Raw genomic sequence first — 21,696 nt, forward strand, 5'->3', positions numbered from 1 at the left:
AAGGTAATCACTTGTCGATACCAAGGTAATCACTTGTCGATACCAAGGTAATCACTTGCCGATACCAAGGTAATCGCTTGCCGATACCAAGGTAATCACTTGTCGATATCATGATAATCACTTGTCGATACCAAGGTAATCAACGGAACAGTGACTCACTGTTTGAGCACAACACTGTAGAAACACAAGGAAAACTGGGCTCACTTGAGGCCGGACTGAGGTATCTGAGCCTTCGTCACAGCAGGAGAGGGAACGGACAGCTGTCCTACGTCTGTGGTCTCGTGATCCGAGGAATTAGACTTATGATCCCCTTGGACTGACCTGATACCTCCTCTCTTTCCCCTCTTTCCACAGGCGCTGCTGTATAACGCATACCGATTCAGCGTTTTATCGGAGAAGCTTGGTCATAGACCGGGCGGCGGGGGCGTTGACCCACGGAATACCCTCCAGGAATAACAGCAAACGTGTATCAGAGCCGGGAGTCGACCACTCAGCTGGGAAGCAGCTTTTGTTCCCACTGTGTAACTAACATATATAATTGAATACTACCACGCTGCTGATGCATCCAGTTTTGTTGAAAAAAAAATTCCTCACTCTCCAGCCAATACCGGAAAAACGCTAACTCGTAAACCAATCAAAAAAAGGGAAGTGGAAATACCGAGAGGATGGAGAACCATCAGGCGGATAATTATTATTATTATAATTATTATTATGGGGAGAGCCAAACCCATAGGGATTATACAGCGCCTGGGGGAGGATGAAAGGCATTCAGGCTTAATTCAGGGAATTGGAGCATAGATCCAACTCCCTAGATCAAGAGACCCCTCACCAGCATCAAGGAACCTCCCTTGAGGGGGGCCATCAGGCAGAGAGCAACAACACAGAGTTTTACGCTGAAATGTGCCAGGTACAGCTCAGAGCTCGGTCTCAGGGCAACTGCTGCTTCTGTACCAGCCTTGGGTGAAAGAGCGAGAGACACGGTGAGAAGACGAAGAAGAAAAAACAAAGAAGACTTCGGATTAGTAACCCCGGAGGGTTAATAAGCCAGGGATAACCTTAGAGAGCATAAAGTGTGGCTTAAATTTCAAAAGGCATAATACCGTGACTGGAACAATACACAACCCACACATAGGAGAGAGAAGCTTAAGACGAAAATTCGGGCCGACTTGGACCATTTACAAAGTCACACTAACACAGAAAAGTGAGGGAGCCATTATATATACCGGCTCCCTCACTCTTGACTTTGCATACTTGGTAAATGGTCCAAGCCAGACCGAAACGTCATCGTAAGCTCCTCTCTCCTATGTGCGGGTTATTTATATAGTGAGGCTAATTTCCACCGAGATACTCTTCAGGGGTTGTCTTGATACTAGTGAAGGACTTTCGATTGTAAGAGCCGGGATTATCCTCCATTTTATTAGATCGAATCTGAATGCCTATCTTACCACTGATGCTGCATGCCTTTACTGCTTCCCCCATGAATGCCTCTCCTTCTACCGATGCTTCATGCCTTTACTGCTTCCACCATGAATGAAGTAGCAGCAGTAGGCTATTTGGGTCCTCACGTCCTCGCTTAGGATGCGACCCACACCAGTCAACTAACTCTAAATATCTACTTACTGCTGGGTAAAAGGGAGAGCAGGGGCTAATAGTGCTGCTCCCATGTGTCTTGTCATGCTCGGGATTCGACCCGAATTTCTTCGGTTGTGAGCCGAACGCTCTACCAACATTAAATAAGCAAACAAGCTGACGAACCCCTTCCACCGCTGATGTGCAAACTAAGGCACATGCAGGGCGCAGGTACGATGAACGCATGACAACACTGCAACCCCAGCTGGTGCTCGTACCTGCGTTTACTCCCATCGTCAATCCCAGCTGGTGCTGATACCTGGCTGGCGGTGGAGGTACTGCAGGGGAGGGGGTACACGAGCGTGGAGGTACAATGGAGTGCTGGAGCGGGTGGAGGGTCGGAGCTAGGAGTACCTGGTCCCAGAGTTTATCCACTTCTTCATTGATCTCTAGAGGAGGGTGATGAAGGAGAGTGAAGTTGGGGGTGATGGTAAGGGATGATGGTTAGGGGTGATGGTGGTGAGGTGATGGTGGGGGTAGGTAACTTTTACGAAGTGAACCATGGAGCTGGAATACAAGGAGTGCGGTAGACAGGAAGGAAGGTAGATAAGGGAGAAATAGAGGAACAGAAGGAGGCAGAAGTGGATGGGAGGCAGAAAATGAGGGAAACAAGATGGAAGGAGTATGGGAGGAGAGCAGAAAGGGAAGGGAGGAGGTGAGTGAACGAGGGAAACTGGGAGGAGAGTAGAGAGTAAAGGAGGGAGGCTGGGAGGAGAGCAGAGAGGGAGGAAGGCTAGAAGAGTAGAGAGGGAAGGAGGGAGGCTGGGAGGAGAGCAGAGAGGGAGGAAGGCTAGAAGAGTAGAGAGGGAAGGAGGGAGGCTGGGAGGAGAGCAGAGAGGGAGGAAGGCTAGGAGAGTAGAGAGGGAAGGAGGGAAGTTGGCTGGAAGAAAAGGTGGCGAAGCAGGCAGGATAAAAAAAAAAGGGGGGGGGGAGGTCGAAGAGGTAAGCAGGGCATTCATGTAGAAGGAAAACTAGGATGAAAGGCAATCAGAAAGGCAAATATGAAGGCAGGGGGGGGGAAAGGATATACAATTTGTTCGTCAGGAGAAAGGAGATTTCTCCTGACGTCGATGTTGGTCACATCATGACGTCAACACAAGATGTTCTGGTCATGTGAGCAAAACCTCAGCTCAAACACTGAGTGTCCGTGGCTCGATGCCTTATAAGGGTGGAAACATTGGGCGTGTTTCCGTACACCTGCTATCCCTGTTCACCTAGCAGCAAGTAGGTACCCGGGTGTTAGTCGACTGGTGTGGGTGGCATCCTGTGGGGTGGTAGTGTACCTCAGACAGGACTGTGTTTTGAAATGAGCCGAGGTAGGATAACAGTTCTTGGACTGTAAAACTGATTCGTGTAAAAATTTTTTTACTAGCTTACCCGTCCATCACTTCTAAATTAAACGTTATATCACATCATCAGAAACAAAGTGTTAATGTTGTGTACATCGAGGCTACCTGCTGATAAAACTGCTTGCTTTATCTACAGACAAACAGTTGTGAATACTGGCTATAAGGGAATCGTTTCTCGCTCACAAATAGCAGAGTTTCGAGCCTTTTCCATTTCATGGCGCTGAATAATAGGTTAAGCACATCACATAACTATTACTACTGCTAATACTACTACTATTAATACTAAGAAACTTATAGTCTTCAAACTATGCTAAAGGACTAAACAGAACAATGTATCTACCTTATCTGCTAGAAAAATGATAGGATGGATAATGAGAACCTTCAAAAGTAGGGACGCCAAGCCCATGATGACTCTTTTCAAATCACCGCCTTCTCTCTAGGCTGGAATACTGCTGTGCACTAACTGCCCCCTTCAAGGGAAACGAAATTGCCGACCTGGAGAATATACAGAAACCTTTCACGGCACACATAAGTACGATTAAGCACCTAAATTACTGGAAACGGTTAAAATCCCTTGATCTGTATTCCTGGAACGCAGGCGAGAAAGATTCATGATAATATACATTTGGAAAATCCTAGACGGATTAGTACCAAACCTACGCACGAAAATCACTCCCTACGAAAGCAAGAGACTCGGCAGGAGATGCAGCATTTCCCCAGTGAAAAGCAAGAGCGACACGAATACACTGAGAGGCAACATAAGTGTCAGGTGGCCAAGACTGTTCAACTGCCTCCCAGCATACATAAGGGGGATTACCAACAGACCCCTGGCTATCTTCAAGAAGGCGCTGGACAGGTACCTAAAGTCAGTACCTAACCAGTCGAACTGTGGTTCGTCGTCGCTTGACATACATGCAGCCAGCAGTAGTAGCCTGGTTGATCAGGTCCTGATCCACCACGAGGCCTGGTCTCAGACCGGGACGCGGGGGCGTTGAACCCCGAACCTCCCTCCAGGTAAATCTATCCACTCTTCAGTGTGTAATTCACCTCTACATTCAGCTGAAGACGCTTCATGTGCAGACGAATTATTATAATCATGGGGGAGCGCAAAACCCGTAGGGATTAAACAGCGCCTGTGTGAGGAGGGGGAGGTGCAAAGTATTTAGGCTCAGTTCAGGGAACCGGAGCACATATCCAATTCCCTAGATCAAGAGCCCCTCACCAGCGTCAAGGAACCTTCCCTGATGGGATGTGCAGACGAAACGTTTCAGTAATAAAGTTACACCAACGCTGCACATGTGTCTAATTCTTCACATAAAATCCTCTTCCCTCATTCTATACCATCCTGAATTCCTCCAATATTCTTTTTTCATTCCTCCTCCTTCTGCCCCTTCTAATCCTTCCATATTTCTCCTCCTACACCACAGGCTGTAACAACTCTCTAACCTTTAATTAGTTACTTAAAAATTTTTGTTTTCTTTTTTCTTTCCCAGCACGAAAATATAAGGCATCGGAGTACAGTAAATTATGACAGCAGGCTGTGGTGTGTTTGTCTTTAAATGTTACGTGTTTTCTATAAATGTGACATTTTTTTCTCGAAATGTAACGTGTTTGTCTTTAAATGCGATGGGTTTGTCTTTAAATATTTCGTGTGTTTGTCTTTAAATGTGACGTGTGTTTGCTTAGAAATGTGACGTAGATATTTCACGAAAATACGAATTTTGTGTTTATAGATAAATTCTTCCTCTCCTTCTTTCATTTTTTTTCTCTTCCTTCATCTCACTCTTATTCCGCCCTCACCCATCCCCTCTCTCACACCCTTCATCATTTCCTCTTTCCTTTACTTATCGTTGTCGCATCTTACATCCCCTTCACCCTTCCCTCACCCAACATTATTGCTGTCTTCTCTTTCTCTTCCTTCTGCTCCTTTTCTTACTCCCACGAAAGGGAGCCAAGGCCAGGCCACCTCTTGGAAAAGGCCGGGCCAGGACACCTCTTGGAAAAGGCCCGGGCCAGGCCACGTCTTGGAAAAGGCCAGGCCAGGCCACCTCTTGGAAAAGGCCCGGGCCGGGCGATTGTACCGGCGAATCTACTACCTATTTCCTTTTCTTGTTTTTCCTCCTCTCTCCATCCTGTTTTTTCTTCCTATTTCACCTCTGTCTCTCTCTCAGCCTTCCTCTTCCTTGCTCCTTCCTACAAAACTTCTAAATTCTTTTTTTTACGACTCACATAATTATCTCAAGCGTTACCTAATTATCAGATAATCACCAGGCAATTACTCGTGAGTAATGTAGTTACGTATACATTCTTAAGATCTACTCTTCAAAGACGTGGTTGGGGGGGGGGGGTTGCCATGATGTCTGCGAGAGGCTCTTAATTTTAAGAACTGGATAAAGAATTAGACACATGTGCAACATCTGGGTATCTTTATTTGTAGACGTGTCGCCCTCCAGTGGTTTCATCACCACAAGGACATAATTGGAAGATAGTAGAATTGTATACAGAAGCATGTCTCTATGTAATTGTTAATTTGTGATTACACTTTTTTTTACAACATCGGTCGTCTCCCGCTAAAGCAAAATAATTACCAAGAAATGAAACACATTCACCATCATTCGCTCAATAGCTGAATTGCCAGAAGACGCGAGGCATCACAACTCACATTACCTTCCGATATGAAACATCTCAACCCCTGGTCATGGACCGGGCAGCGGGGGCGTTGACCCCCGGAACACCCTCCAGATATACACTACTTCCAGCAATTAACTTCGGCTAATCAGTTTCCCTGATTCCCTTCATAAATGTTACCTTGCTCACACTCCAACAGCACGTCAAGCCATAAAAACCGCTGGCCTCCACTCCATTCTAACTCGCTCACATCTGCCTTCTGGATGGCCAAACCCCTATCACTTAAAACTTCCTTCATTCCCTCCCTCCAACCCTTCCTGGGATGACCCCTAAACTACCTTCTAGCTACACGTGTAAAGTTGTGTAGTTGTGGGTTATTACAGTATTCAAGACGGTCCTAACATTTACAGAGGAAGATTTATTCTTCTATTTCCATGATCCGTGAGCAATTAAATCACCATTAAATTTTTGTGCTCCAGTGGCCTCGTAATTCTTGTACCACTGACCCAAACAATTAATTAAGATATCTCTATTACCTGGGTTAAGAATAAGTTTTCCTTTTGTATGCTTCTTGATGAAAAAAACTGAAATAGTTCATGATAAACGCTAAACTCACGTGGGTCATTCAGCGTAAGACGTGGTGGAGGCTTGATCCTCCACCACGCGAGACAAAAGCGCTTCCTATTTCTACTCACCTATTGTGCTTCATGACGGAGCTTTGCAATAATAATTGAAATCTCACATACATGAACGGTACGTATACCTGGTTTGTCAATACTGCTTCACGCCCAGTATGCCCATGTGACCCATGACATCACATGCAAAAACTCGATACTGATAGATAAGAGGCACTTACCTGCGTGAGAGTGGGAGACTGGGTCCTCAGCGAAGAGGAGGAAGTTGCAGAATATAACGAGGTAAGCGATGATGAGTCTGAGCCACGGATGTTGGAAGTAGTACCTGAGGTCCTTGTCCATGTAGTACGAGTACTGGCTCTGCGTGTCTAATGACTTTCGTCTAACGAGTGGCGGGCCGCCCCCGGCCTCCTCCTCCAGCCAGCGACGCTCCAGGGAGGTGTTGGAACCGTTGGCCGTGCCTCCCGCTGCTTCCAAGTTCCCCGTCACTCCCCCGCGACACTCATCCGCTGGAGTGTAGATATTAGTGTGCAGGTCGAGTGTGTCGCCGAAGCTCAATCTCTTCTGTATCTTGGTCTTTATGTCTCCTTTTTCGACCTGCACGACGGAGTGGGCGACGGCAGGGTGAGAGGGAGAACACAAGGTGTCTGAGGCAAACTTGGTGATGGGGGAGAGGGCGGGGAGGGCTGGCGTCTGGTCCTGTGAAAGGGCCGGCTTCAGGGAGTCAGTGGAGGCTCGGTGGTCTGGATACGCTGGACGAGCCGACGGCTCGCTCGACGACAGCTCCGCTAGGTTCCAGGAGACGCTGCGTCCGTAGGAGGTACTACCGGAGCTGCCGCCGTCGATGTAGGACAGCTGGGGGGACACCTCCCGCCAGAAGTTGGTGTTGCGGGCGGGGACAGAGTTGGGCGTGAGGGCGCGAGGGGAGGCGGGCGTGGGTGAGCCGTCGCTGAGGTCGCAGCTGGCTGCCCTGCGCGACTCCAGGCTCTTGATGAGTCGCTCCAGCTGCTCCAGCTGCAGCATACCCCCGTCAGGGCTCTCCGGCTCCCCACCATCACCCGCTTGCTGCATCTCTAGGTGACCACTGGCCCCTCCCCCAGGGTTGTGGCCCTCATCACGCCCTCCACCCCCAGGGGTCACCCTCACACCCTGACTGGGCCACTCCGTCACACCCTAGGCCCCGTCACACCCTAGGGCCCGTCAAACCTAGGCTGAGGGGGCAATGACCCCCGAATACGTCCTTCAGATATCCCTCAGGTATCTTCTTGAAGACAACCAGAGGCTCGCTGGTAATTCCTCTTATCCCCGGATGGAGAGTGTTGAAGAGTCGGGGACCTCTGACACTCAGGAGAGTGCTTGGAATCAGTCACACCTATGCTCCGTCACACCCTAGGCTCCGTCACACCCTAGGTTCCGCCACACCTAGGCTCCGTCACGCTGCTTGAGGTCAGTGTGTTCCAGTACTCCAACACAACACACACACACGGTTCACTATTTACTAATGACAGCGCGACCTAACCAACGCCGCGCGCCGGCCGTGCGGGCGTGGGCGTGGGCGTGTGTCTACACGGCGGGGTGGGCGCCCACTTCATGGCGCTGCGGGTGGGATGTGGTGGGCGTGGGCGTGAGAGGCCCCGGCATGGTGAGGGTAGGCCTACACCGGCCAGCTCACTGTGCTCCCTGCAAAACAGAATACAGTAAGTGCCAACACCTGAATCATACATGTATTTGTTGATACATTAGACGCATGTACAACACTTGGGTATCTTTATTGTGGAAACGTTTCGCCACACAGTAACCACTGTGTGGCGAAACGTTGCCTCAGTGAACATACCAAGTGTCTAATTTATCAATTTGTCGGTCCTTTGAACTATTTATTTTCGTTACTGTGTATTTACGTATACGTGTCTGTGTTTATGTATACATACGTGTATGTAGTATGTGTTTGTGTATGCATGTCTGTATGTGCTTGCGCATGCGTGTCTGTGTTTGTGAGTGCGTGTCTGTGCTTACATGTGTTACGTCGTAGCTGAGTTTGCCATAGAGGGGGATGAAGCACGCGCGTGCGCGTGCATATGTAATAATTTATTTGACCTCTTGATCTTGCATCAAAGTGATATCCGTAGTTGTCTGACCTTAAACGCAGCGCTACACAAACCAGGTGCTTCCTGCATAACCTGCCCAACCCATCTGACCTTGCATGATGATTATACGGAACTCACACAAAGGAGGGCTCAAAATGCGGGATTCCTCTGTAAAAACCTGTACTGTGGTCACAGAGGGAGCCCATGCTAACCTTCCCAGTGTGTGCACTTACTTGGGCGAGTCTTAGAAGGACTGATTTACCAAGGGTTCCAATTCTTCGTTCGTTGTTTACAATCGTGTCATTACGATATTGAGTCATGATACGCGACCTTATAAGATATATTACGTGACAAAGAATAATATATCACACATTAACAGTACACGTGTTTTTTAATCAGAAGCGCTAATCCCACAAGGGCCACATTAGCGCTTGTTGATTGAGAAGCTATAAAAATCGATCCAAGCAAAAGGAAAGATAATTCAAATTCCTTGGATCAAAAGGCCCCTCCTAACTGTATGCAACACTGACAGTTTGGTGAATAAAACACAAGTACAACTTGGGTATTTTTACTGCTGAAACGTTTCGCCTGAGCAGCAGGCTTCTTCAGTCACGTATAGAAGTCACTAAGACAATAGTTGTTCAGTCCCTGACCCTTCGTAGATGTTCAGGCACGAAGCCTTGGCTGAAGGTGGTTAAGTCCCGTAGCTTAAAGACACGAAGATGGAGACTTATTTACTGGAGCAAGAGATTAAGTGTAGCAGTTGGAGACGGCGTCACAGGTGGGAGGGGCCCACTAGTGGAAGAGCATGCCAGTCTTATTCGTCAATAAAGGCACTCGAGTGTTGCACATGTCTTATTCATCAAGACAGCTAGGTGTTGCACATACGTTTTATTCATCAATAAAGACACACAGGTGTTGAATGTGTCTTATTAATCAATAAAACCACCCAAGTGTTGCACATGTGTCTTATTCATCAACTTATCGGTATTGTCTGATATAATACATGATACTTGTGTGACACAGCACCGTGGTGTCTTGGTACAGAGGATGTCTTCTACAACTCCACTAGTGGGCCCAGCCCACTTTTGACGCCGTCTCCACCTTCTGCACTTCATCTCTTCTGTTTTGGATAAAAAATAATTACCTCCCATTTCCCAGGCGCTGTATGACCCTTCGGGGTTTAATGCTTCCCCACAAATACAACAATAATAATAATACTGCAGGATGGTGAGAGGCGGAGGGATGAGAGAGCAAGAAGAGAAGAAAACAAGAGGAAATCGGCAAGGAGGAGGCGGTGGCAAAGCAAGGAACGAAGGGGAAGAACAAGGAGAAATTATTATTATTATTATTATTATTATTTTTATTATTAAAGTCTTGTTCATGTAAGGGTCATAGAGCGAGGGAATCTGGTTTGAGCCCAGGAGGAGGGGTAACTGGAAAGTAATTTGAGAGAGATGAGGAGGAAGATGAGGAGGAGGAAGATGAGGAGGAAGATGAGGAGGAGGGAGATGAGGAGAAGGGAGATGAGAGAAAAGTAGAACAATACGAAGAGAAAATTATAGCTCGTGGAAAAAAATAAAAACTGGAATAAATGGAAAACCAGACGAGAAGAAATGTATCAGTGAATGACAGTAGGTAAAGAAATTAAAAAAAAAGTTCACTGCAACATACAAAAAAACATGCAGTGAATGACTGTGCAGTGAAAAGTCAAATTAAGGAGAATTATGCACAACAAGACACATTACTATGACGCATAGTTAGGCAGGAATTTTCATGAATAAAAAAGCCATAAAGGAGAAGCTCACGTGAAAATATATACACACACTACCTTATATATATATATATATATATATATATATATATATATATATATATATATATATATATATATATATATATATATATATATATATATATATATATATATATATATATGCAATAAGATCACAGTAAACAGGTGATTTCAAAATATGCAAAACAATGTGAGTAGTCACGAAAGCGCTTGGAATTTCTCTATTCTTTCAGAGTGGTTGTTTTGCATATATATATATATATATATATATATATATATATATATATATATATATATATATATATATATATATATATATATATATATATATATATATATATATATATTCTCAAAAAGACATGTTCTGGTGTTTGCTCGTGTGTCTTTTTAAATCAAGAATAATAGATCTTAACCTGTAAATGAGCTGAGGTAGAATAGTAGCTCTCAGCCTGTAAATGAGCTGAGGTAGAATAGCAGCTCTCAGCCTGTAAATGAGCTGAGGTAGAATAGCAGCTCTCAGCCTGTAAATGAGCTGAGGTAGAATAGCAGCTCTCAGCCTGTAAATGAGCTGAGGTAGAATAGCAGCTCTCAGCCTGTAAATGAGCTAAGGTAGAATAGCAGCTCTCAGCCTGTAAATGAGCTGAGGTAGAATAGTAGCTCTCAGCCTGTAAATGAGCTGAGGTAGAATAACAGCTCTCAGCCTGTAAATGAGCTGAGGTAGAATAGCAGCTCTCAGCCTGTAAATGAGCTGTGTAAAATAAGGGAGGCGGGGGTAATAGAAGAACTTCAACGTCGTGGCTGGAGACTAATAATTCTATGATAAAAGTGAAGTGAAAGGGGTAACTTTATTGATGGGTTAAATAGGGTTTTTCCCAGCGGTTGATAAATTGGGTGTTTCCCTCTTCCGCCTCCCTCCCACAAGAGCTGCAACATGAAATATGAAGGGAAATAAGGGGCCCTGCGGCGCTGTCGACAGTGTGCTTCCAGGGCAGGAAGTAGGAGCATTAGTGAGCGTCAGGCGACGCAGGAAACAGGTGACCCCTGCCAAGCTCCTCGCAGATATCCCAGTGTGATGAAAAATACCACAGGGGAGTTTAAAAAATCAGCTTAGTTTCATCACGCATTCGTGGGGAGGGGAGAAGAGCTGAACCAGTGAGAGTCATTCGGCACTGGGGAAATGGGGTGGGGGTGTCAATTTCTCAACGCTGTGAAAAGCGTGCGAAAGGGAACGTTTAAAATAGCAAGCAAAAAATGTGTGTTAATATATTATTATTATTTAATAAATAGACAAAGGAAGAAATTTAAATGGCATGAAGCTAATAACAAGAAGAGGGAGGAAATAACCAAAGGAAGAGTACGCTCCGAAAAGATAACGAGAAAACATAGGGAGAAGATGAAAAGAGGATACAAGAAAAGAAAATGGGAAGGAGAAGTATTAAGAAGATAAGAAGAGGGAGAAGGCAGGGAGAGAATAAATGAGGGAGGCGTGTCAGAGGTATGGGGAAGGCGGGTCATTTGTAACCATTCGCTACCAAAGCGGAGAGCACAGAGAGAGAGAGAGAGAGAGAGAGAGAGAGAGAGAGAGAGAGAGAGAGAGAGAGAGAGAGAGAGAGAGAGAGAGAGAGAGAGAGAGAGAGAGCTGACAGAGGAGGGTAGAGAGCGAGTGATGGGCGTTCACTTAGGCAGCAGCATCTAGCGTCGTGACGAGAATTGGAAGCAGGACGCTTGATGAGAGAAGGAGAATGGGGAAAGGCTAAAAAGCAAAGAATGAGAAAGAATTAGAGAGGGGAGAATGAGAGAAGACTAGAGAGGGAAGAAAATTTTATTAAACACTTGATAAAGCCCCCAGTGGAAGAAGACTTGCATAAAGAAGTTTTTAATTTGTTGTGAGTGTCTTTATACAATCATTTGTCAGATTACAGCCCAGGCCACCAGAGTCCGGAGGTGACGCTACTGGAACCCAACTTCTTGTTGGTGTTAAGAAGTTGCAACTCAGCAATAATACATTCCAGCATCTTGGCGTGTAGTTATTCGCTGGCTGTCTTCAAGAGGGAGCTGGACAGACACCTGAAGTCGGTACCTGACTAGCCGGACTGTGGTTCGTACGTTGGTTTGCGTGCGGCCGGTAGTAGCAGCCTGGTTGATCAGGCCCTGATCCACTACGAGGCCTTGTCACTGACCGGGCGGCGGGGGCGTTGATCCTTGGAACACCCTCCAGGTATACTGCTGCATCAACAACCGTCAGTAGATAACACCTTGTGCTGTAATTTGCCGCGCAACTGCAATAGGGCCCATGGGATCACAGGGTGCCCCGCTACAGGGCTAATTTCAACAATGATTGACCAATACCAATCATTTGCACCCCCGCCATTTAAAGCGACGGAACTACCGCATCCGCGCCAAAGGGGGCTCGAATCACCGCTCTCCTGCCAGGGGGCTAACGGAATCACCGTGTCCCCTGCTATAGGAACAACTCCAACGGTGATTGCCTGACTGCAATCATTCCCTCCTCCGTAACTGGGCCAACAGAATCACCATTCCTCTGCCACTGGGCCAACGGAATCACCACTTACACATCTACTTGGCCGACTCCAAGGACCCATTGAGCGAGCCACTAGCTGATTAAGCCCCGTCTCATGACACTTTCCCGACGAACAAAGGAGGTACAGAAAAGATGAAGACTTGGTCAGAGAATCGATCACTCTCTTTCTGTGTTTGTCCTTGACGTTTCACACTGGCGACTTCGAGAGACTTAGAAATGATGCGACTTCCAGGGGTCATTGATTAGTGGTGTGGCTTCGAGGGTTCACTGGGAAATTACGTTACCTCCAAGGGTGTTTGAGGAATACTGTGGTGTGTGTGTGTGTGTGTGTGTGTGTGTAAGTTCGAAGGGTTCACGGGGAACTGTGTGACATCTATGGGTCTTTGCAAATTGGTGGAGCGCTAAGGGTACTTTAGGAGTGGTGTGGTTTCAAGGGATCCTTGACAAAATGTTTGACTTGTAGGGAATGCATCTTTGTCTACTTCCCCCTAACTCTTCACTGCCATCTCTGTCCCTCATTCGTCTCTCTCTCTCTCTCTCTCTCTCTCTCTCTCTTCATATCTCGCTCGCCATTGTTCCTGGTCTCTCATTCATTCATCTTTTTCCCTTTTCCCTGACAAGTTGCAGGAGTTACTATAATGAATGCTAAAAATATCGACCTCACAGTACCGACATGCTTCAGCCAAGTGGGATAAACACTAGATTTGTGGCTCAAATGAGGTGTGGAGGGAAAGGGACCAAAACATCTGAGCTATGGTAAGGCGACGTAAACAGGCAATGACAATAAATAATGGAAATCTTTATTGTGAAGTCTAACTTGGAGATAGCTTTTTCGAGTGTACAGAGAGTAAATGATAAACATAAGTATATATAATGAGCCGAGTAAGTGACGAGGTGACGTGAGTTACGAACCTGACTATGTGAGGTCAGGAGAGCTACGTGCGCTTTCTGAGAAGTAGCAGTAGTAGTAGGCTCGCCGGTGCTGTCCCGGCCCGTGTCTTCTCCAGATGGTGACCCGGCTGTTGTGAGAAGCATGGGAGTCAGGGATCCCAGCAACTGGAAGCTTCCCTGGTACTGGGTGATGGTGTACGCGGTATAAGCGAGAGCCGATTTCGTGCATTTTCTTCTGTTCCTGTCTTTTCATGGATAACCATGCTATCTCTAGGTCAATCCCCCCTCAGGGAAGGTTCCCTGATGTTGGTGAGGGGCTCTTGATTTAGGGAATTGGATCTGTGCTCCAGTTCCCCGAATTAAACCTGAATGCCTTCCACATCCCCCCCAGGCGCTGTATAATCCTACGGGTTTAGCGCTTCCCCTTGATTATAATAATAATAATAATCTAGGTCAATCCAGGTAATTTAACGCCGTGTTAGGATGTAAAACACGAGCGCTATTGGCGTTACAGATGCGGCAAGTATATCCTTGGTCATATAAGCGTGTGGGCAAATCCCTAGCTGTCTCACCCACGTACACTTTACTACAACCACTGCAAGTACTGATGTAGATGATGACGTTAACCCTTGTAGTCCTAACAATGATCACACTACTCCACAAAATATTCCCTGGCCCACACTACTCCACAAAATATTCCCTGGCCCACACTACTCCACAAAATATTCCCTGGCCCACACTACTCCACAAAATATTCCCTGGCCCACACTACTCCACAAAATATTCTCTGGCCCACACTACTCCACAAAATATTCCCTGGCCCACACTACTCTACGAAATATGAGAGGATTTCAGCGCCACTATAATGCTCTTGTTTACGTCGCTTTACAAAAATCTCTTCAAAAGCCTGTGTCTTTTTTTTTTATCTCGTTAACCCTTGTTGTTTAGAGCGGTGAGGCTGATGCAATTTCAAATTCTCTCATCTCTCTGGTGAGATCAGCGAGCAAGCTTCTTATACGGGATTTGTGAATTAACTTCTTACAGCCAAAAAGATATGTACTGCATTGCAATTATTAATTATTATTATTATTATTATTATTATTATTATTATTATTATTATTATTATTTTCGAACGGGGACCTTTAAATAGTTGCGTTTTTTATTTTTTTTTATTTTTCTTCCTTCAATTTTCAATACTTCCTGCATAACACGAGAAGTCATCATTGGATCGGCCTCAAACTAAAGCACGTTTCATTCTACTGTTTGTATGTGCAGGTTCCCTATGACCTATGTTGCAGCATTCATTTCCAGCATCCTGCAACCTCAGATAACTTCGAAAACACTCTGCAGCTCGGCTTCAAACGTTAAAATAAAAAAAAAAAAAAATGATGCCTACTTCGATGATGGCCAAGTGAAACTGAAGAGTAGGTGCATACTGGTCGATTTTTACTTATAAAATACTATGAAATCTTTATTTCTGTTAAATATATGTGAGTCCACCTCTTCTGAATGGGTAATAATGGTAGAATTACCGACAAAATGTTAGGCAAATGGACACAGATGCAACAAATGTGACATTTTATTGTGGCAACGTTTCGCTCTCCAGGAGCTTGATATTGGACGGCACACGTCCCAGTGTGACAATTTTATTAATAGTGACACTGATTTTCATTCAATAACTAGGAAATGCCTCGGCTGATTTACTTCGCAATATTAACTCTGACGTATTCGATAGGCAAAATATTCTACACTAAAGCAAGTTTAGACTCTGTAGGGACAATACTTGGAATCGTTGGTTTCAATTATTAGGAAATGCCTTTTCTGATAGGCTTTAAATTTCCAGGTTTGGTGTTCTGTACTAATAGAAAATATGGATTTTACTTCGCCAAGTTTATTAAATAAATTTGATGCCAAGTAATAACTAGAGAATGCCACTTCTGGTCGGATTCAAACGCTAAGTGCTGGTTTTACATAACTAAAAGTATTTTTGTACCTAATTTGGGCTTTGCAGGTCCCAATTTTCCAATTTTATAGGAAAAAAATATCAAATTTTATATTATTAACAAACACAAAATCAAATATTTTTTCTTCCTTCTGGAATAAAACTGAGATATTGAAACCTCGTGTTCTTTGTAGTAATAGACCTGGAAAATGTTGAGAACTTTAACGGCATACATAAGTACGATAAAAAACCTAAATTACTGGGAACTTGTACTCCCTGGAACGCAGGCGGGAGGGGTACATTATATATACTTGGAAAATCCTAGAGGGATTAATAACAAATTTGCACACGAAAATCACTCCTTACGAAAGCAAAAGACTCGGCAGACGATGCAACATTCCCCCAATGAAAAGCAGGGGCACCACTAGCATGATTAGAGACATCACAATAAGTGTAAGGGGCCCAAGACAGCTCAACTGCCTCCCAGCATTCATAAGAGGGTTTACCAATAGACCCCTGACTGTCTTCAAGAAGGCGCTGGACAGGCACCTAAACTCAGTACCTGATCAGCCGGGCTGTGGTTCGTACGTCGGTTTGTGTGCTGCCAGCAATAACAGCCTGGTTGATCAGGCCCTGATCCACCATGAGGCCTGGTTACAGACAGGGTCGCGGGGGCATTGACCCCCGGAACCCTCTCCAGGTATACTCCAGGTATAGATGAGCAGGGTTCAAAATCTGAACCAACTGGATGAGGCTGTCAAGACTTGGAGGAAGTTCGCAGAAGACGAGAGAAGTGTATCTTACCATGTGTCATCTCTGACATTATCTTGTGTAGTATTTAATGGCTCAAAAGCCTCGGGAAAATTTATAATACAGGAGAGTCCCGCATATACAGCACCTCTTTTCAGTGTTCCATGTTTTCGTCGGTTTCAAACTGAGCCATTTTTCATTATGTTCTGCCTGCCTGCCTGCCTAGTATGGGCCAGTAGACCTGCTGCAGTGATCCTCCTTTGTTCCGAAGTGCTGGTACCCTCTGCTCAATTTTCTATAGGTGATTCATGAAATTGATCTCCATATGATAACTTGAGAAAGCCTCTTCTGATCAGTTTCAAATTTTAAACGTATGCTGCACTCTTCCTTTCACGCGCACTTACGTACAGAAAGGTGAGTGTATTCAAAGTGGGGATATCTATTTCGGATCGTACAGCGACCAAAATACATCTAGTTTCCTTTATTATTATTATTATTATTATTATTATTATTATTATTATTATTATTAGTAGTAGTAGTAGTAGTAGTAGTAGTAGTAGTAGCAGTAGTAATAGGACCGGTAATAGTAGCAGTAGTAGCAGGTGTTGTAGTAGTAGTTTACCTGGAGTTTACCTGGAGAGAGTTCCGGGGGTCAACGCCCCCGCGGCCCGGTCTGTGACCAGGCCTCCTGGTGGATCAGAGCCTGATCAACCAGGCTGTTACTGCTGGCTGCAAGCAAACCAACGTACGAGCCACAGCCCGGCTGGTCAGGAACCGACTTTAGGTGCTTGTCCAGTGCCAGCTTGAAGACTGCCAGGGGTCTGTTGGTAACCCCCCTTATGTATGCTGGGAGGCAGTTGAACAGTCTCGGGCCCCTGACACTTATTGTATGGTCTCTTAACGTGCTAGTGACACCCCTGCTTTTCATTGGGGGGATGTTGCATCGTCTGCCAAGTCTTTTGCTTTCGTAGTGAGTGATTTTCGTGTGCAAGTTCAGTACTAGTCCCTCTAGGATTTTCCAGGTGTATATAATCATGTATCTCTCCCGCCTGCGTTCCAGGGAATACAGGTTCAGGAACCTCAAGCGCTCCCAGTAATTGAGGTGTTTTATCTCCGTTATGCGCGCTGTGAAGGTTCTCTGTACATTTTCTAGGTCAGCAATTTCACCTGCCTTGAAAGGTGCTGTTAGTGTGCAGCAATATTCCAGCCTAGATAGAACAAGTGACCTGAAGAGTGTCATCATGGGCTTGGCCTCCCTAGTTTTGAAGGTTCTCATTATCCATCCTGTCATTTTTCTAGCAGATGCGATTGATACAATGTTATGGTCCTTGAAGGTGAGATCCTCCGACATGATCACTCCCAGGTCTTTGACGTTGGTGTTTCGCTCTATTTTGTAGTAGAAGTATATGGATGCAGAAATGCTAAATCCGTAGGGTTCCGTATTACAAAAGCAAATGTAATAGCATCAGTGAGGACAGAAACTAGGTGCTGGGACAGAAACTTAGGAAGCTGGGCTACGAGTGTTGCCTCAACATCTTGACTGATACAAGGTAGTGAGTGTGCGCCCACGCACCAAGCTGTTCCACAAGAATTTCACAGTTCCAGTAATTAAAGTTTTTTATCCCCGGAAGCAATTTCTATTCCAGATCCATCTAGAAGAAGGTAAGAATTCCCATTCCAGAACTCATTCCACCAAGTCTTCCAGTGATCACAGTGCTCCCACCGTTCCCAGAACCTATTATTTCGGGGAGAGATAGAAAGAGAAGAGAGAGAGGGGAGGTAGGGAGGATAGCAAGAAGTGAGCTTCTACACCACAAGACGGGCAGCAAGCAGCAAATACACTCTTGATTGTAACCTTCTCCGAAACATCGCTTCATCTGAGATCATTTATTCCCAGGATGGCTCGTGTCTGGAACATGTTCGTACAGCAGTTGACCAAAAACAATCGCTGGCCCACGGATGGCTCCAACTTCATCTTGTTCCCTTTTTTGCATGTCTCATAACAATAAAAAGACTTTCAAATGAGCTGATGTAAGTAACAGCTCTTAGCTTGTAAATAAAGTTAGGAACCTCAATTTAACCTTATAAAACCCTGTGTACGAGTGAAAGAGAGAGAGAGAGAGAGAGAGAGAGAGAGAGAGAGAGAGAGAGAGAGAGAGAGAGAGAGAGAGAGAGAGAGAGAGAGAGAGAGAGAGAGAGAGAGAGAGAGAGACAGACAGACAGACAGACAGATAGACATATAGACATAGACACAGAGACAGACAGACAGACAGACACAGAGAGAGAGACAGACAGGGAGACAGAGAACCAGTCAAAGCCTTACAATTTCCATGAAAAAACGCTAGTCAAAAATCTTCTTTCAGTCATAGATTAGTAGCTCTTACATATCAATGGTTCCCGTCATCACCGCCCTCGCGACTCAGTCTCACACTAGGCGTCCTAAACTGGAAACGAAATATTAGTAACTATTAAGTAAAAAAAAAAAAACACGGGAAAGTGTCCACTGAATGTAGGTAAAAGTTTGCAAGATTTACCTGTCATCTTGCGATTTCACGAGATAGTAAAGATCATCAACCCTGCCAGAGTAAACAATTGGCTGGTCGCCCCTCTTCCCACATTTAATTACTAAACGTATAATGAATCAGTTTCAAGATGGGATGTTTAAAAATATGTGGATGTAATGTGAATGCTTGAGCATGTTTCCTTACACCTGCTGCCCCTGTTCACCTAGCAGTATGTACCTGGATGTTAGCCAACTGTTGTGAGTGGCATCCTGGGGTGGTGGCAGTATACCTTAGATAGGGCTGGGCTTTGAAACGAGCTGAGGTAGGATAACAGTTCTTAGCCTGTAAAACTGACGTGTAAAATAAAATCGCCAGAGGCTCGAACCTCTGATCTCCGACAAGGGAGAGGAGACTGTCTCGACCCAACCATGGAAGTGGGTGAGCTCGAGAGGAAGAGCTCCTTGCTTCCTCACAATAACCAATGATGGTGGATCAAGCAGTAGCTTCTCTGACAACCATCAACAGCCCCTGGGTTGCAGTTCCTGGAGGCTCCTGGGCTGCAGCCCCTAAAACTCATGCCTTAATCCCGCCCTGCCCAGGACTGAAAAGTTTTATAATAAATGTGTCCTAGGGTTTATCCTCGAGTCTTTTTAAACCACATGTGGGTATTAGTTACCAAGGTTTATACCAGAAGATGGTATGGGAGTATCAACAAGTTGTATACGTACCTTCGTGTGTATACACACGAAGATACATATACTTGTACGGATATAACTCTCAGCATGTATATACCTTAGAGTTTACGTTAATCCCAGTGTTGGTGATTAAAATATCCTTGACTGGTGGTGACATGTAGCTTCAATGAACCTCGTGTAGTCGATAGGCTTTAAACCTAAGTAACAAATCAAGCCAACCAATTAAAAGCCTTGATTTAACAGACTTCGGAAATAGGGAGCAAAATCCGCTGAATCAACATATTTGGAATTAACAAAGTCCTTTGGTCACAGAATTGTTCATTACTGTTATAATCACGGCAAAACAGTCTTTGCTTTATCCACCACAAATGTCATTACTAACCCTCCACTCCCCCCTTCCCCTTTCAATTAGTTCGTTAGATACAGGATTTACTACACCTTTATACTAGCCGTTCCTTAAGAGTATCTTGTATGTTATAATTATATCCCCTTGGCCTCCGTTTTCCCAATTCTGTGAGACTGAGCTAAATAACATTTGATTTATAATACAGGTATCAAGCCTCTGGGACCGGATTTTATCAGGCTCATATTTTTGTGAAAAGCTTTGGGTTCCATGATGGTGATGTGTACCCAAATATTGGCCTCACATGTGTGGTATATATTATCCTGAATGAATCGTTGCTGAGGTTCCTGAAAGTCATTCTTATTTCATGAGCCATTATCAGCAAACTGTGTGTGTGCGTGTGTGTGCATGCTTACCTTTTAGTAGTTGTAGGGGTTGATTCATATCTACTCTGTGTGTACTAACCTATTTGTACTCACCTATTTGTAGTTGTAGGGGTCGATTCATATCTAATGTGTGTGTGTGTGCTCACCTATCTGTGGTTGCTCCTGGCCCCGCCTCTTCACTGATCGCTACTAGTTCCTCTCTCTTCCTACTCCATGAGCTTTATCATGCCTTGTCTTAAAATTATGTATGGTTCCTGCCTCCACTACATCACTTGCTAGACTATTATACTTCCTGACAACTCTATGACTGAAGAAATACTTCTTAACATCCCTCTGACTCGTCTGAGTCTTCAGCTTCCAATTGTGACCTCTTGTTTCTGTGTCCCCTCTCTGGAACATCCTGTCTCTGTCCACCTTATCTATTCCACGCAGTATGTTGTTATCATGTCTCCCCTGACCCTCCTGTCCTAGTGTCGTCAGGCCGATTTCCCTAAACCTTTCTTCGTAGGACATTCCCATGAGCTCCGGAACTAACCTTGTTGCAAACCTTTGCACTTTCTCTAATTTCTTGACGTGCTTGACCAGGTGTGGGTTCTAAACAGGTGCTGCATACTCCAGTATGGGCCTGACGTACACAGTGTACAGTGTCTTGAACGATTCCTTACTAAGGTATCGGAACGCTATTCTCAAGTTTGCCAGGCGCCCATATGCTGCAGCACATATCTGGTTGATGTATGCTTCAGGAGACGTGCTTGGTGTTATGCTCACCCCAAGAGCTTTCTCCTTGAGTGAGGTTTGTAGTCTTTGTCTACCTAGCCTATACTCTGTCTGCGGTCTTCTTTGCCCTTTCCCAATCTTCATGACTATGCACTTGGCAGGGTTGAATTCTAGAAGCCAGTTGCTGGACCACGTGTTCAGCCTGTCTAGGTCTCTTTGTAGTCCTGCCTGATCCTCATTTGATTTAATTCTCCTCATTAACTTCACATCATCTGCGAACAGGGACACTTCTGAGTCTATCCCTTCCATCATGTCATTCACATATACCAAAAATAGCACTGGTCCTAGGATTGATCCCTGTGGGACCCCGCTCGTCACAGGCACCCACTGTGATACCTCATCACTTACCATGACTCGTTGTTGCCTCCCTGTCAGGTATTCTCTGATCCATTGCAGTGCCCTTCCTGTTATACGCGCCTGATCCTCCAGCTTCTGCCATAATCTCTTGTGAGGAACTGTGTCGAAGGTCTTCCTGCAGTCCAGGAAACTGCAATCAACCCACCCCTCTCTCTCGTGTCTTACTTCTGTTACTTTATCATAAAACTCCAGAAGGTTTGTGACACAGGATTTGCCTTCCATGAATCCGTGCTGGTTGTCGTTTATAATCTTGTTCCATTCCAGGTGTTCCACCACTTTCCTCCCGATAATCTTCTCCATGGCTTTGCATACTATACACCTCAGTGACACTGGTCTGTAGTTTAGTGCCTCATTTCTGTTTCCTTTCTTAAAAATGGGGACTACATTCG

At 45.2% G+C, this 21,696-nt stretch overlaps 1 protein-coding gene across 2 annotated transcripts in view; it reads right to left on the reverse strand.

Moving 5' to 3' along the window:
• Positions 1-21,696, reverse strand: part of LOC128702573 (transmembrane protein 117) — a 130,500-nt gene that overhangs the window by 104,277 nt on the left and 4,527 nt on the right. For both annotated transcript variants that reach the window (XM_053796866.2, XM_053796876.2), the window contains exon 2: positions 6,463-7,921. In XM_053796866.2, coding sequence (XP_053652841.1) covers positions 6,463-7,312 — 850 coding nt within the window. In that variant the 5' untranslated portion in view covers positions 7,313-7,921. The remainder of the gene's footprint in view (positions 1-6,462; positions 7,922-21,696) is intronic.

This window comes from Cherax quadricarinatus, chromosome 37 (genome assembly GCF_038502225.1).
Source record: "Cherax quadricarinatus isolate ZL_2023a chromosome 37, ASM3850222v1, whole genome shotgun sequence".
Lineage (NCBI taxonomy): Eukaryota > Metazoa > Arthropoda > Malacostraca > Decapoda > Parastacidae > Cherax > Cherax quadricarinatus.